The sequence below is a fragment of the Mustela lutreola genome, chromosome 1, assembly GCF_030435805.1.
Source record: "Mustela lutreola isolate mMusLut2 chromosome 1, mMusLut2.pri, whole genome shotgun sequence".
Lineage (NCBI taxonomy): Eukaryota > Metazoa > Chordata > Mammalia > Carnivora > Mustelidae > Mustela > Mustela lutreola.
In genome coordinates, this window is record NC_081290.1 from 231,253,391 (window position 1) to 231,268,300 (window position 14,910).

General features: G+C 49.1%; 1 protein-coding gene across 2 annotated transcripts; it reads right to left on the reverse strand.

Annotated features, from left to right (window-relative positions):
• Positions 1–1,160: 1,160 nt before the first annotated feature.
• DNAJB13 (DnaJ heat shock protein family (Hsp40) member B13) lies at positions 1,161–14,344 on the reverse strand. 2 transcript variants are annotated; one of them, XM_059132976.1, is made up of 8 exons: positions 14,208–14,344; positions 9,113–9,216; positions 7,984–8,145; positions 5,336–5,493; positions 4,177–4,290; positions 3,008–3,121; positions 2,051–2,127; positions 1,161–1,477 (listed from the first exon to the last, which is right to left on the reverse strand). In XM_059132976.1, exons 1-8 carry the CDS (start codon positions 14,273–14,275, stop codon positions 1,324–1,326), a joined length of 951 nt encoding a protein of 316 aa, XP_058988959.1. In that variant the 5' UTR covers positions 14,276–14,344; the 3' UTR covers positions 1,161–1,323. The 2 variants fall into 2 exon arrangements, with proteins under 2 accessions (XP_058988959.1, XP_058988967.1); XM_059132984.1 differs by having other exon boundaries at positions 7,984–8,205; positions 14,208–14,243.
• Positions 14,345–14,910: the final 566 nt, after the last annotated feature.

Sequence of the window (14,910 nt, forward strand, 5' to 3'; positions counted from 1 at the left end):
CACATGAAAAAACATTCAATATCACTCAGCATCAGGGAAATACAAATCAAAATACAATGAGATACCACTTCATACTGGTCAGAATGGCTAAAACTAACAAGTCAGGAAACAACAGATGTTGGTGAGGATGTGGAGAAAGAGGAATCCTCTTATGCTGTTGGTGGGAATGCAAACTGGTACAGTCACTCTGGAAAGCATCATGGAGTTTCCTTAGAAAGTTAAAAATAGAGCTGTCCTACGACTCAGCAATTACACTACTGGGTATTTACCCCAAAGATACAAATGTAGTGATCCGAAGGGACACCTGCACCCCAGTGTTCATAGTAGCAATGTTCGCAACAGCTGAACTGTTGAAAGAGTCCAGATGTGGGATGCCTGGGTGGCTTAGTTTGTTAAGCGGCTACCTTCAGCTCAAATCATGATCCCGGGATCCTGGGATCGAGTCCCACATCGGGCTCCTTGCTCAGCGGGGAGCCTTCTTCTCTCTCTGCCTCTGACTGCCACTCTGCTTGCTTGTGCTCTCTCTCTCTCTGACAAACAAATAAATAAAATCTTAAAAAAAAAAAAAAAAAAGAAAGAACCCAGATGTCCATTGACAGATGAATGGGTAAAGATGATGTGGTACACACACACACACACGAATATTATGCAACCATCAGAAATGAAATATTGCCATTTGCAACAATGTGGATGGAAATGGAGGGTATTATGCTAAGTGAAATAAGCAATCAGAGAAAAATAATTATCATATGATCTCACCGGGTTGTGCAATTTAAGAAGCAAAACAGAGGATCATAGGGAAGAGAGGAAAAAATAAAACAAGGTAAAATTAGAGAGAGAGACAAACCATAAGGAAACAAACTGAGGGTTGTTGGAGGGGAGAGGGATAGGGGATGGGGTAACCGGGTGATGGGCATTAAGGAAGGCCATGCAATGAGCACTGCGTATTATATAAGACTGATCTTCTATCACTTCATCACTGAGCTCTACCTCTGAAACCAATAACACATCATACATTAACTAATGAATTTAAATAAATTTTAAAAACCTGGACAAGGACCCAGGTTTTAGGCTTCCTACACCTTGCCCTTCCCTCTGCTCACAAGAAAGAGATACATGAAGCTCCTTTTCCTCCAACACAGTCTCCTGGGTGCAACTAGTAGGTAGGAAATAAATCTTTATTGTGTCAGTTTAAAAGTCCCTTGCCATCCCATCCTCACCTCCCATCTATGCTGTGGGCTGGCTCCCCTGCACATCCTGAGGCCGGGGTGGGCTAAAGGCCCAGCTAGCCTCCCCCACGCACCAGCCTCCAGTCCACAAGAGTTATGTCAGCAATGCCTGGCGCAGCATCTGTTTCTTTTGGGGTGTGAGGCGGGTGGGGAACTGGATGTCGAAGAAGATGAAGAGATCTCCCTTCTTAGTGGGGTCCTCGGGCAGCGGCATCCCCTCGCCTGACACCTTCTTGAAATACTTGGGACTGAGACGTGAGGATGAGAGAAGGGAAATTAGCGGCCCCGCAGAGGAGCATTTTGACAGATCCCAGGCTGCCCCTGCTTGCATAACTTCAGGCAAGGGGCCATCAGTACGGTTTTCCACCATGGGGCTCATTTCAACCAGAATGGGGTGGGGGCTTATTCAGACAGCCTGCTCCCTCGACAACCCTTTTACACTGAGTCTCTAACAGAGGGTTCCAGAACTAGAGATACCACCCTGGGTTGGGATGCTGAGAGGCTGAGTAAAGCTTCCCATGGGGAGGGCCTTTCCTGGAAAGGACTTAAGGAATACAACTCAGAACACTAATGAGAGGTTCAGGAGGAGGAAGGCAACCAAGATTGCCCAACACGGGGGCCCTCTGGGCTCTAAAGTGGCCTTGTGCAAGTTAGAGAAAGATACTCCCGTTTACCAGGTGACTGCAGCTTGGCCAGAGGTGGGGCTGGATTTCAGGTCTCTCTGGCCAGGACTGAACGGCACGGGGCTGCCCAGCGTGCCACTACCCTCCAAGGCCCAGGCCAGCCCTTCTGCCAACTAGGTCCCAAGCAGGGGCACTTACTGGACAATATCATTGATGGGGATGTTGAGCAGACGATCGTCTAGGGTCTTCACCTCCACAGTGCAGCAGGTCAGGGCCTAGAGGACATGAGGGCCAAAGGTGGGAGTGGGGGAGGTCACCTTGGCCTTTCTGTTTAGAAGGCACTTTCTGAGCTTATTCAGTGCCAGGCCATGAGCCCTGCCTCAAGGAGGCACAAGGCTGTTCAAGGACTCACAGAAGAGCGAGCCAGGCAACTAACTACCTGCTCGCAGGAGCTCAGTCTGCTACGTAAGACTGAGGATGACATATATTATGATAGAGTGAAGTCAAGGAGTCTGCGGGAGCCAAGGAGAGGCCCCCCGAACATTTTGGAGTGGGACAGGAGGGCGGCCCCATGATGGCAGTTGATAAGGGTGAGAAGGAGCTTGCCAGGGAGACCAGGTGGATACAGCATTCCACGCAAAGGGCATAGCACTAACAAGAATCTGGAGGTGTGAGCAGGCAGGAGCTCCGAGGAGCACGGTGGTCGGAGTGCACGGCGGGAGAACCTCAGGGGCAGAGTGTGGAGGGCCCTGAACATCATAGGAGATGCTGAGACAAGCCAGTGGCACAGTCCAATAAGTCCAATAAGTACGGGGAAGAGCCTAGAGAAGTTGGGAAGGGAGGCGGGAGGGCCGCCAGAGGGCTCCTGGGCAGACGCAGGTGCTCACACCCAGACTGAGAGATGAACAGACCAGGTGGCGGGACTGACTGAGTGACTGCCTGCAGGTGCAGTGTGGGAGGGAAGGCAAAGCCTAGGCCGGTGCTATTCTGTGCTTGCAGTCTGAGGACACAGAGGGGCCCTGAAGACACCACATAGATTCTATGTGCTCTCCTCGCGTTCTGAAGGCCTACCCCATGCAGTGGGGGGAGTGCAGAATGCGGCCGGCTTGCTCACTCTCATCTGCCCACCTCTTCTCCTCTACTTTGCCCACTTACCTTGCCCAAGGGAATGGGGTTCACAAAAAAGAGGTTGTCGTTCTCCCTGCGGAAGCGAGGGTGTAGCTTCTCCTTTACGATGAAGATGATGTCGGCTGGGATAATGTTGGGGCCCTGGGCAGAGGAGGCTAAGGGTTGACAAGGGCTAATTGGCTGTGTGCCACTGGCCAAGTTCCTACCTCTACTGGTCTCCATGTCTTCATCTGAACAATGAAGAGATTAAACCAGGTTTTCTGGAAGGACCTTTACAGTTTGTTTTCGTATCCGCTTCTTTGAGAAGCCTACTCGGGTGAATCCAGCCCCCCCAAATGCTTCTCCTCTATTGAGCAAAAGGATTCACTCAGCTGGAGGGGGACGGGGCTTCCTGAGGTGGTGGGCAAAACTCTGAGCTGCAAATTTGAAGACAACTTCCAGCAAGCCTCTGTCCTGCCAGGCTTCATTAACTGTCGCTGTGGGCGACAGGCCCACAGTCCTCAATGTGCTCCAGACTATGGTAAAGGGAACCCAGACGCAGGAGACCAGAGAGGCCCTAACCTAGGTGGGGAGGTCAGGGGAGGCTGCCCACAGCTGGGAGCATTAGAGCGGGGTCCTGAAGGGCGTGTTTTGGAAGTAGATGTTTTACAGGTGAGAAAGGGAGCAAGAAGTGTCAGCCGAGGAATTAATCTCTTTCGGCTCTGAAAACACCATCACTCTGCCTCTTCTCAGACTTAAGGATTCAGCATGCCTTGAACAATAATTTTATATTTTTATTTAAATAAGTAATTATCATTAAGATATTAAATGGTATTAAAATTATTATTAATAAGTGGTTTCTGAATAGCTCCTGTAGTTAGGCTTTATTCAAGAAGCACTGAAGAAAATCAGGAAGAGAGAGCTCTTGTGCTCTTGCCCTGGGCAAATCCCTTCCCTCTCTGGGTCTCAGTTTCTTATTCTGCAAAGTGGGGAAAATCCCTGGGTATCCACTCACAGAGGTATGATGAGGCTCTGTCGTCTATAAGAGACTTTGGGGATCATCTCACCCACTCTGCAGACTGGTCTCCCTACCAGAGTAGGGCTCACAGGGGCAGGAGAAAGCATTGCCTCCTTCCCTCAGTCTTCCCACTCCATGGACAAGCCCAGGCAACTGACACTAATTAAGGATGGATCCTAGTCAATTCCCTCCTTCTCACCTGGTCCCCTTCCTTCTCAAAGGTGATCCGTGTGCCCTGCCTCCAACCAGGTTTCACATCAATTGTGAGAATCTTGTCCTTGATGGTAGAGGAGTACCCATCCTCGTTCAGCACCTGCAGCCAGATGGCGAGGGGGGTGGGGAGAAGTTTGCTGGGGATTTCCCGGCTGGCCTTTTCACATGAGAAATTTGTTACAGGGGTTCTGTGCTCGGGATCATTCCTCTAACAACAGGGAGAACCTTCCAGAGCCATTCCCACTCTCACCCCATTCACTGGAACCAAGGACTTATAATTCCAGGATGACAGGCTATGTCATAGGGCTGGGGCTTGAGATGCCAAGTGGTCACCATGAGTTGATCAAGCCCCCAACTCCTGCCCTAGAAATCACGTGGCCCTGGCCACTAACAAATACATAGTGAACACATACCCAGGTCCTCTCTCCAAACCAAGAGACTCTGGCCACGAGGCTCTGGGAGGTCTCTTAATCATGAAGGGAGAAAGACCACAGAGGTCAGCATATTCAAGCATTCCCTATTATGTCATCCATCCATTCCCCAATCACATGCCCAGACAAGTGCCATCCGCGGAAAGCATGGCCATTGTTGGCATCTCCTCTTCTGGGGAAAGGTGTTAAAAGGTCTTGCTTGTGTGCCTAGCATAGGGTTGGGCCACGGGACAGGGCCAACCCAAGGACTGACTGTACCCTGGGGCACTGAAGGTCTTCAATCAGACTCCTTGGGGAATGTCCTGCAGCCCACCCTCCATGCCCACATTGTTTCTTCTTCCTTGTGAGGCTTACACACTGATGAAGCCCTGGGGGTATGGTCTGGTAATGCCCAGAGGGCAGAATTCGCGGGAGACTCTGCACATTAAGAGCCCAACTTCCCACAGGGATGGGGATGAACTGAGAGGAAAGGAAAGACTCTGTCCCAGTTAGGAACACGGGAGAGGAGATTCCTGCATGGGATAGAATGGGCCCTTTGATTGTCCCTTCCAACTTCAGATTCTAAAATTCTATTATCTTATGTCCCCAAACTTGAGATTTCATGATTCCATCAGAGACCATACCTGAGGTCTCCAGTGAGGACAGGGAGGAGGTTACTTGTAAGATTGGACAGGATAGGTAGTGGCTCCCAGTAGGAGGAAGCCCAGTACTCACCCTTCGGGAGATCTTAATTTTCTTGGTGCAGCCGAAGAATAAGTCCTCCAGGGATAGGTAGAGGTCTCGTTCAATTGGGGGGTCCTGTTTCTTGACTCCCCGGCCCCGGAGCCCCCCAAAGTTCAAATCTACCTCATTTCCTTCTTCATCAAAAAACTCTGCAGGAGGTGGGGAGAGGAGAGGAGTAAGAGAGGCTGCTTCCAGGGACCTGGATGCACAGACACCTTCACACATATTACACCCCAAGTGTAATACCCAGCATCTCATTCCTATCTTGCAGACTCAGACTGTTAAGCCAGGTCAAAAAGTTATCCTTAATTGCAGATCCAATGATTATCAATCCTTGCCACTTCCCACTGCTTCAAACCCCCCACCCCACCCTTTTTGGATAGTCCCACACTCTCCTAAACTTGGGAAATACCCCTGGAGACTGGCTGTCTCAGAAGGGAAAGGAGTGCCCTCTGGTGGCAGCTCCTGGTATTCCAGAAATGACTCCTGCAGTTAGAAGGCCGCTGGGAGAGTCATAATAAGCATTCTAGTCCTTCCTACCCTTCCCGAGGCTCCCCTTTCCCTCATGTACAGCCCAGCCCAATACCACTAGAGACCCCAGACTCAAGTTTCTATGAAGTCAGCCGCTGACAAAGGGCTGGGGCAGGGGTGGTTCCTTAAAAATTTGAGAGTTCACCAAACGTTTTTTTCTTCAGTCTCTTTTCTCCCTGCCCAGCTCTATACCCATAAACACCTCTTGCTGCCCTTCCATCCCAGTCCAAAGAGCCCTTGCCTCTTGAAGTGCTATGTAGTAGTTTGGTTCCAGTTTTTCTGTTCTTGGATTGGAGTAATAATGCCTGATCTGCCTTCTACCATTAGGATTAAATAACAAGATGATGATGAAGAACTAGACATTGCTGAAAGCTTACTCTGCAGCAGGAGCTGGTGTCAGTGCTTCACATGGTTCTCTTACAGGGAAGAGAGGCCAAAGAAAATGCTCACAGCCCCACAGTCCATCTGGACTCAGACAGTGTGACTCTAGAACCTGTGTCCTGAACCACTGTGCTTATCACTACATATGAAGCCTTTTGTGTAGAGTCTAGGTTGCTATCATAATTCAGATTTTTTGGGCAAGGCCTCACTGTAATGTGTGCCCTGTTGTGCTGTGCTAATGAATCAAGAGGCCTGTGAATTACCTGGTCCCCTCTTGTATCATTCACTGAATTCATTCGTTCACCCTGCAGCTATGGTGTACGGGGCTATAGACACCCCAGTAGCCAGGTCATAGGAAGGCCTTGTCCCTCGGCCCTGTAGGGAGATGGGATCCAAGAATCCCTGGGATGAAGCACTGAAGCAGTATAGCTGCTTCTTCTGCTTCTTCTTTTTTTAAGATTTTATTTATTTATTTGTCAGAGAGAGAGAGAGAAAGAGCACATGCAGGCAGAGTGGCAGGCAGAGGGAGAAGCAGGCTCCCTGCCAAGCAAGGAGCCCGATGTGGGGCTTGATCCCAGGATCCTGGGATCATGACCTGAGCCGAAAGCAGCCACTTAACCAAATGAGCCACCTGGGCGTTCCGGCAGTATAGCCCAAACCTTGTAAGCAATGCCCCTATAAGCTCTGGGTTGGCTCCTCCGAGCTGTCTCTTTTCCATGTGCCTGTCTCTGGGAGAGACAGATCCATTGTACAGTATCTTTCAGTCTGCAGAGCGCATGTTCATAATGGATTTATAAAGCCCGTTATCTCATTTGATAATGATGGGTGAGGAAAGGACTAGTATAGTCATTGACCAGAAAGGAAGTTGAGGTTTCAGAGCGATGAAGGGATTTGCGGAGAACCACACAGCTCGTAAGAGGCAGTGTGTGGATCTGAAACAGACCTGACCCTGAGTCCCCCGCTTTGTCCAGTTACACATGCAGCTGATGAACTTAGTTCCCTCTGGCAGACAGGAGAAGGCAATGCAGGGTGGGAGGGGGCCCGGAGGTAGACAGACAGTGAGCCGTACTCAGTTGTTATTAACATGGAGAAAAGGAAAAGAGAACTTCTGAAATGCAGAAAAGCGGTGGTATAGCCAGGCAGAGAGGCTACAGGGGGACAGGCAATGAAACCGAGCTTCTCTGAGTCGCAAAACTGAAGCCAGGAAGACAGGTCTGAGGGTCAATTGTCCTTGCGAGATGACCCTGAGGCTCAGAAATCAGCTCTTTGTCAGTTTGTCGGGATGTGGGATCATTCACACAGCCATCCATGTACTCAGCTGACTAACACACACTTGTATAATGAAATCTGATGCAGCTATTAAAATGAATGAAACAGATCTGTATACAATATGGTACATAATAAGATCATCTCCAAGATACACTAAGTGAAAAAAACTCAGCATGTACAATATGGTCCTCTTTCCTTAATTAGGTAAAAGGCTTATGTAAACATAAATATATGCTCATAAATGCACAGAAAATTTCTGGAAGGATACATAAACTGTTGGCAGTAAGTGGCTGCTCCTAGAGAAGGAATAAAGGCTGGACTTTATTTCTTCTTTAATACAATTTTTTTAATCAGGCACTATATCTATTTCTTAGATAAACAAAAGGATTCAAGGAAAAGAAACCTTTTATAGCTCTGTCCTTTCCCAGTAAGGCAAGTGGGGAGGTGGGGCCTCTTACCACCAAAGGGGTTGTCTCCTCCGAAGAAATCATGGAAAACCTTTTCAGGGTTGCCGTGGAAGACATAACCAGTGGTCCATGGGGTCTGGGCTCCATACTCCAGGGGAATCCCGCCCTTCAGGCCCTCTTCTCCAAACTTGTCATAGATGCCTCTCTTCACAGCTGTGGACATGTTGCACCTTGAGGAAGGGGCCGTTCTCGGGGACTAAGATAGCTACTGGGCTGGGAAGCAGATGAACACAGGGTGGAGAGAAAAGGGCAAAAGCAACCTTATTTCTAACGAGCCTGTTGTCTGGCAGTCTTTGGAAGGAGATCTGAAAAGTCAGGTGCGGAATCTCATGGTGGGTGCATCTAGGTATGGGCCTGTAGCCTGGAGGAGAGCCACAACGGTGGGAGAGGACTGGAGGAGGGATCTGGAGATTAACAGTCAGGCTACTGTCCTGGAATTTGGCTAAACTCATCATCACAAATACAGTTTTTTCTGGGGCAGGTAGAATCCTTGAAATTCTAGAATCCAAGAATTCTAGAGCTCCCAAATTCTAGAGCTTTGAACTCCTACAGTCTAAGGACTCCAAAGTCCTGAGAACTCGGGACCAGAAAAACCTTTGTGATCTGGCCATTCTTCGGCACAGGATCTGTAACTAGTCTCTGGGACAAGACTTCAGGATGTCCATGCAGGTACTGCCCAGAGCAGAGGGGAGGAATCGCTTTCTATACTCCTAGTTTCAGGAGATTTCTCAATTACCAGTCTCTCCATGCCCCTTTATAGACATGCTGTCCTTGGCCGTCTGGGAAGAGTAAAGGTGCACACCAGCTTCAGCATTACCTTCCTGCCTTGGCAGGAAGCATCTCACTGTGCCCATCCCTGCGGGCCCAGGGTGAATGTGGGGGCTGTGGGGACCTGCACCAGGTTCTGCCCCCTCCAAGACCAGCTGAGCAGATCAGCTTAGTCCAAGGGCTCCCCACGCCACGTCAACCTTATCTCTGGACTACTGAGATAGGCGACTAATTCTTCGTGCTGTTTTCTTTCTAAGTTTGCCCAGGGCAGGAAGAGGAATGCCTCCTCTCTGTTGGGCCCCCTCAGAAAGCCCAACACCCAAGACCTGAGGAAGAGAGCAGAGTCACTCACGGTCGCTCAGCACATCATAGGCCTCTGCTATTTGCCTGAATGTCTCTGCTGCAGATGGCTCGCTGGACTTGAGCGGGTGGTTCTTCAGGGCCAGTTTCCGGTACCTGGAGGAGAGAGGATTCATACTCGTCATAGCAGCTGAAACAGGCCCAAGGTGCTTAGAGCTGGCTTAGAGCTGGCTCTCTGTTCACTGCTTTGATGTTCCCAGCTATAAAGTCTGGGCTGTGGTAGCCAAGGTGGCCCATGGCTCAGATGCCCTTGAAGAGGGCCCAGCGGGGAGAAAGCGTAGCTGCCTGCCCTCGGTGTTTGTGCTGAAGCTACCCCTCCTCCACCTGCTCCAGCTAGGGCCCAAGCATGGTGAGGATGTTCGTGCTTGTGCCTCCCTGTGGGACACAGGACCCCTCCAACCTACAACCTCTGCCTCGGAACTCCTGCCAATCATCCGGACTGAGCATTTTCTCCAGCCAACTCTGCGGCCCTCCCCACCCAGCTCCCCTACCACAGGCATCAGACCTGCACTGGGGTCTGAAGACCCTCCTGCCCACTCTTGCTCCTCCTTGACCCTCACACATGCCTCCCCCAATATATTTCGAATCCTGTCTTGATGTCTGAACTGACCCCTAGGCTTCTTGGGAAGATCACATAAAATAAGGCGTCAAAGGGCTGAGTACAGAGAGGCACTCAGCACATGTCAGGCCCTCTTAGTGTCTCCTGCTTCTGTGCTCATTCGCTGCCCAGCTTCCATAGCTGCCCCATCCCACCACTCAAATGAGGCAGCACCTACAGCATCTGAAAATCTGTACCCTCAGTGTCTGGGAGGAAAGAGCTGGCATGGACTGGGGGATTTGTGGAGTTGATAAAGGGACCACTCACCGAAGTGTGGGAGATAGGGAGGATAACCATAGGGGACGGCGCTGTAGCCCAAGGTCAGGAGCCCTGAGGGACCCTGATGCCCTCGAGCCTATAGGAGTGAGGGGAAGGAGAAGTTCATGACATCCCACGGAAGGGTGTGTGGATGGGGGCCCTTGGCAGGAGCCGTCACTTCATTTAAGGAACATAGCCAACCTGAAGGGCCCTGCTAGGAAGGGAGCTGGGAATAAAGACCCCAGCCCCTCTCACCTCCCTCCCAATCACCTGCCTTGGGCTCTCTTCAGGAAGCCTGAGCCCCACGGTGTCTACTGATGCAGTTCAGAGGGCCCAGCTCCCAGAGCCATCTTGGTATCTCCTCTCTGATGTCCCAAAGGCCTCACAAACTCAATGAGCCCAAATGAAACACACTTTCATTCCCTCATTTTTTGCTCACTTACCCAGGAACTGCAGCCAAAAACCTGAACGTTATCAACTCCCAGGTTCTTTGTCCCCTCCACCCCCATCCCACCCGTTACCCAGGCACGTTGGTTTTTCTTTCTCCCTAATGTTCTCTTCCTGCTGCTTCATCCCTACAACTATTGCAGAACTATGGTTTCCTGTTTCTAGTGCTCCCCTTCCCCAGGCCTTTTGGCGTGCTGCCCCCTGACCAAGTCACTCTTCGGCCTAAATCCTCCACTGGTTTCCCCTTTGTCTTCAGCATAAAATCCAAATCTCTCTGAGATTCAAGCCTCTGCTTCTCTCTCTGGCCTTCTTACTCACAGCTCTCTCTCCCCACTCCCATGACCTCTACTGACCTTCTGCCCAGGCTCCAAACTCCCCACACTGCGTTGCTCATGTCTTTGACATTTTACTCCCTTCACCTGTAACACTCACCCCTCTCCAGTCCCTCCCATCTCCCACTGGCACATTTTCATTCATCTTCCAACACACAGCTCAGGGTCAACTCCTCCAGGATGCCTTCCCTAACTGCAGCCTCCATTCTGGGTTAGAATCCCCTTCCCGAGTCCCCAGTGCCTTCCATCCCTAAACTTAGTACTTGGTGCTCCAGCTGGTTATTGACTGGCTTGTCTCTCCCACTAGAGTGATTTCCTTGAGTTACTGTGTCTGGTTCTGTGTCCCTGGTGCCTAGCTCTGAGCAGCAGAGTAAAAGAATGACCCAATGTAACTGTCCCACAAGGCAGCCCATCTCAGGGTGGGACCGCTCGGACTTGGAGGCAACATTTCATCTTACTGAGTGAGGCCTGCTGTCCTCTAACTCTGAAGGTCCTAACTCTGACCTTGGAGGCCTTTACAGAGAGTATCGGCTTGTTCCACCTTCAGAGACTTGAAGACAATTGTCATGACCTCCTTGAGGCTTTGAAACCAGCCCTTCTCAGTTACAAAGGCCAAAGTCAGTTATGAGGAGAACTGAAAGAATATTCTATCAATGAGTAAAAGTAAGTGGGTTTGAGAAGAGTTCCGTGTTCATATAAACTTGAGTAGTTGTAAGTTTTACTTACAACCATCACTGTTTTACTGAGTGCCCAAGACGGAGGTGAGTCACAGCTCAGATGTAGCAGCTGAGACCAAATGAGAGACACTGAGAAGGGAAATAGCTAGGCAATTAGGAATCATTGTGGAGCTTTTCTTCATTATATTACATTCAGCATTTTGAGCGGGGGGGTCAAGAATCTCGGTACTCCAGTATGGCACTCATCTCTTAAAACTGTCACAATAGAGAAGGGTTAAGGGCTATTGTTTGAAATACACGTGGTCCTTTTAACCACTCTATAGGACCTGGTTTTGGGGCAAATGATTGCTGGGCATTTCATATTCATTATCTCATACAATCCCATATTAATACTAGAACAACCTTTATAATTATTAATTTTTAAGAATTTACTTATTAGAGAGAGTGCACGAGAGAGAGCACAAGCAGGGGGAGGGGTAGAGCGAGAGGGAGAAGCAGGCCCCCTGCTGAGCAGGGAGTCCAGTGAAGGGCAATCCCAGGACCCAGGACCATGACCCGAGCTGAAGGCAGATGCCCAACGCACTGAGCCACCCAGGTGCCACTGTTTGTTACTGTTATTTTAGAGATGGGAAAACGAGGCCCAGAGAGGGCACTTTGTCCATGTCACACAGCTAGTGGGTAGGAGAACCTGGATTCAGATCTAGATGTTTCTAGTGTTTAAGTTTGGCTTACTTTTCGGCACTCCAACTCTTTGTGACCTCTCCTTAGATGGCTCCCATTGGCCAAGGAGATGCTCTGAACTGTGGGTGACATCACACACTGTCCTGAGTTATTCTGTAATTGTCTCATGAGTCTGTGTCTTGTTTCTCAGCCACACTGTAGACTCTTTCGACTTACCCCACAATTAATGCCCTATAGGACCTGAACCACAGTAGGCCTGGTGTCCAGATACTGGTTACTAGGCACATGGGCTTGGGATAATAATAGCACCTACCTCTCAGGGTTGTTGTAAGGATTAAATGAAATAATGATGGGAGGTTTTCAGAACAGAATCTGTACATTCAATAAATGGATTACTGCCCAACCATAATTGTATTATCCCAGATTCCTCCCTTTTTCCTTACCCTCCAAAGATCTGATTAAAAGCCAAGTCAAGGGGCGCCTGGGTAGCTCGGTGGGTTAGGCCTATGCCTCCAGCTCAGGTCATGATCTCAGAGTCCTGGGATCGAGCCCCCATCGGGCTCTCTCCCTTGATTATCTGCTCAGCGGGGAGCCTGTTTCCCTCTCTCTCTCTGCCTGCCTCCCTGCCTACTTGTGATCTCTGTCAAATACATAAATAAAATCTTGAAAAAAAAAAAAAGAGCCAAGTCCATTCTCTCTCTTCTCACCAACCCACTGTCCTGCTTCAAGCTTCATCTTCTTTTTTCTTTTTTAAAAAGATCTTATTTATTCATTTGAGAGAGAGAGAGATTGAGAGAGCACATAAGCAAGGAGAGGGGCAGAGGCAGAGGGAGAAGTAGGCTCCCTCCTGAGCAGAGAGCCCGATGGGGGGCTTGATCCCAGGACCCTGAGATCATGCCTTGAGCTAAAGATGAACGCTTAACCCACTGAGCCACCCAGGTGCACTTAAGCTTCATTGTCAGCCTTGATTATCCTGACAGCCCCTGAATAGGGTCTCTCTACTTCTAAAATAAGCTTTCACAACCCTCTGTACTTCCCCTTCTGTAACATTCATCACACTTATGACTTATTCATTATCTGTATTAATCAACAAAATCAAGCTACTTATCTGTCTGATTCATGATCATATCTCCAGCTTCTACCACTGCCCCTAACCATAGGGTAGGCACTCAATAAATATACATTTAAAAAACACATTTTTTTTTTTTTTTTGAGAGAGAGAGAGTGCGTGTGTGAGCGAACAGGGTGTGTGTGGTTTGGGGGGAGCAGAGGGAGAGACAGAATCCCAAGCAGGCTTGACACCTAGTGTGGAGCCTGACACAGGGATCAATCTCATGACCTGGAGATCACGACCCAAGCTGAAATCAAGTCAGATGCTTAACTGACTGAGACACCCAGCTGCCCCCCCAAAACACTTTTTTTTTTCTTCAGAAAAATGTGCTGACTCCCATCCTACACTTTTTTGGAAATGGACCGCAAAATCCCCAAGACCTGATGGAAGTATTGAGAAATGCCGTTCAGCATTAAAAACTCATCTGAGGGGCACCTGGGTGGCTCAGTGGGTTAAAGCCTCTGCCTTCGGCTCAGGTCATAATCCCAGGGTCCTGGGATCAAGCCCCACATTGGGGTCTCTGCTCAGCATGGAGCCTGCTCTCTCCTCTCTCTCTGCCTGCCTCTCTGCCTACTTTTGATCTCTGTCTCTCAAATAAATAAATAAAAGCTTAAAAAAACAAAAACAAACTCATCTGATGGCCAGAATAAAATCTGAAACACACCCATTTGGTCAGGTCACTCAACTATTTTCAATCCTTTGGTTCTCCATAATCAGAATAAAGTTCAAATGTCTCCTTTGTCCTGACTTTTATTGCTAGGAAAACCAGGATGAGCAGGAAGAGAGATAGGGTTTAGGAGGTAAAGCATGATGGATTGGGAACTCTAACCCAGCCCAAACCTAGAGTATAGGTAAGCAAGAATCAAGAGAAGGAACAAGGTTTATCTTGCCTGCCCTAAACTGTGCAAGAAAGCTCAGTTTGGAAGATAAAGGTGGAGCCTTCCTGGCACTCCCCTAAAGCCTCACTCTCGCCCCCCACTTACGCTTTCTTGATCTCGGCATCCTCTGAATTGCGAGTGACCTCAAGCACGGAGTAATAGTCCTGGCCCATGGCTGCCTGGCAAGGCACCCAGTTGTATAATCCCGACTCCGAGAGGGCTGTTAGTCTGCATTCTCTGGTTGCTCCTGACAACCGCACAGGGGCACTCTGGGAGTGGTAGTCCTTCCTGCCCAAGCAAACCACCTGTTCAGTTCTGCCTCACAGAAGAGCCAAGAGAAGAATTAGAAGAATAGGGGCTGACTCTGTGACCCTGATAAAGGTCACTCAACTCAGAAACTCTCAACTCAGTTTTTAAGGAAAGTAGCAATTAATTTTAATTAAAACTTTTCAGAACAGGGATGCCTAGGTGGGGCAGTTGGTTGAGGGTCCAACTCTTGGTTTCACCTCAGATCATGACCTCAGGTCATGAGAACGAACCCCACTGGGGCCCCAGGGTCAGTGCGGAGTCAGAGTTGGCTTGTGACTCTTTCTCTCTCTCGCTCTGCCCCACCACCCCCACTCCAACACACTGTCTCTCATAAAAAAAATCTTAAAAAAAAAAAAAAACATTTTCAGAACAAATGCATCTAGCTGATTTTTTAAAAATAAGTTTTAAATTTTAGAATAGTTTTAGACTTTCAGAAAAGTTGGGAAGACAGAATTCCCATATGCCCCACACCCAGTTTCCTGTACTCTTAATGGCTTAC

What these genes read in the sequence shown, in the direction of transcription:
- DNAJB13 (XM_059132976.1), bottom strand. Translation starts at nt 14,275, where the DNA reads ATGGGCCAGGACTATTACTCCGTGCTTGAGGTCACTCGCAATTCAGAG. An exon ending in GATGCCGAGATCAAGAAAGC is followed by an intron (nt 9,217 to 14,207) that starts GTAAGTGGGGGG and finishes TCTCTCCTCCAG; the next exon opens with GTACCGGAAACTGGCCCTGA. An exon ending in CCCATCAATGATATTGTCCA is followed by an intron (nt 1,478 to 2,050) that starts GTAAGTGCCCCT and finishes CTCACGTCTCAG; the next exon opens with TCCCAAGTATTTCAAGAAGG.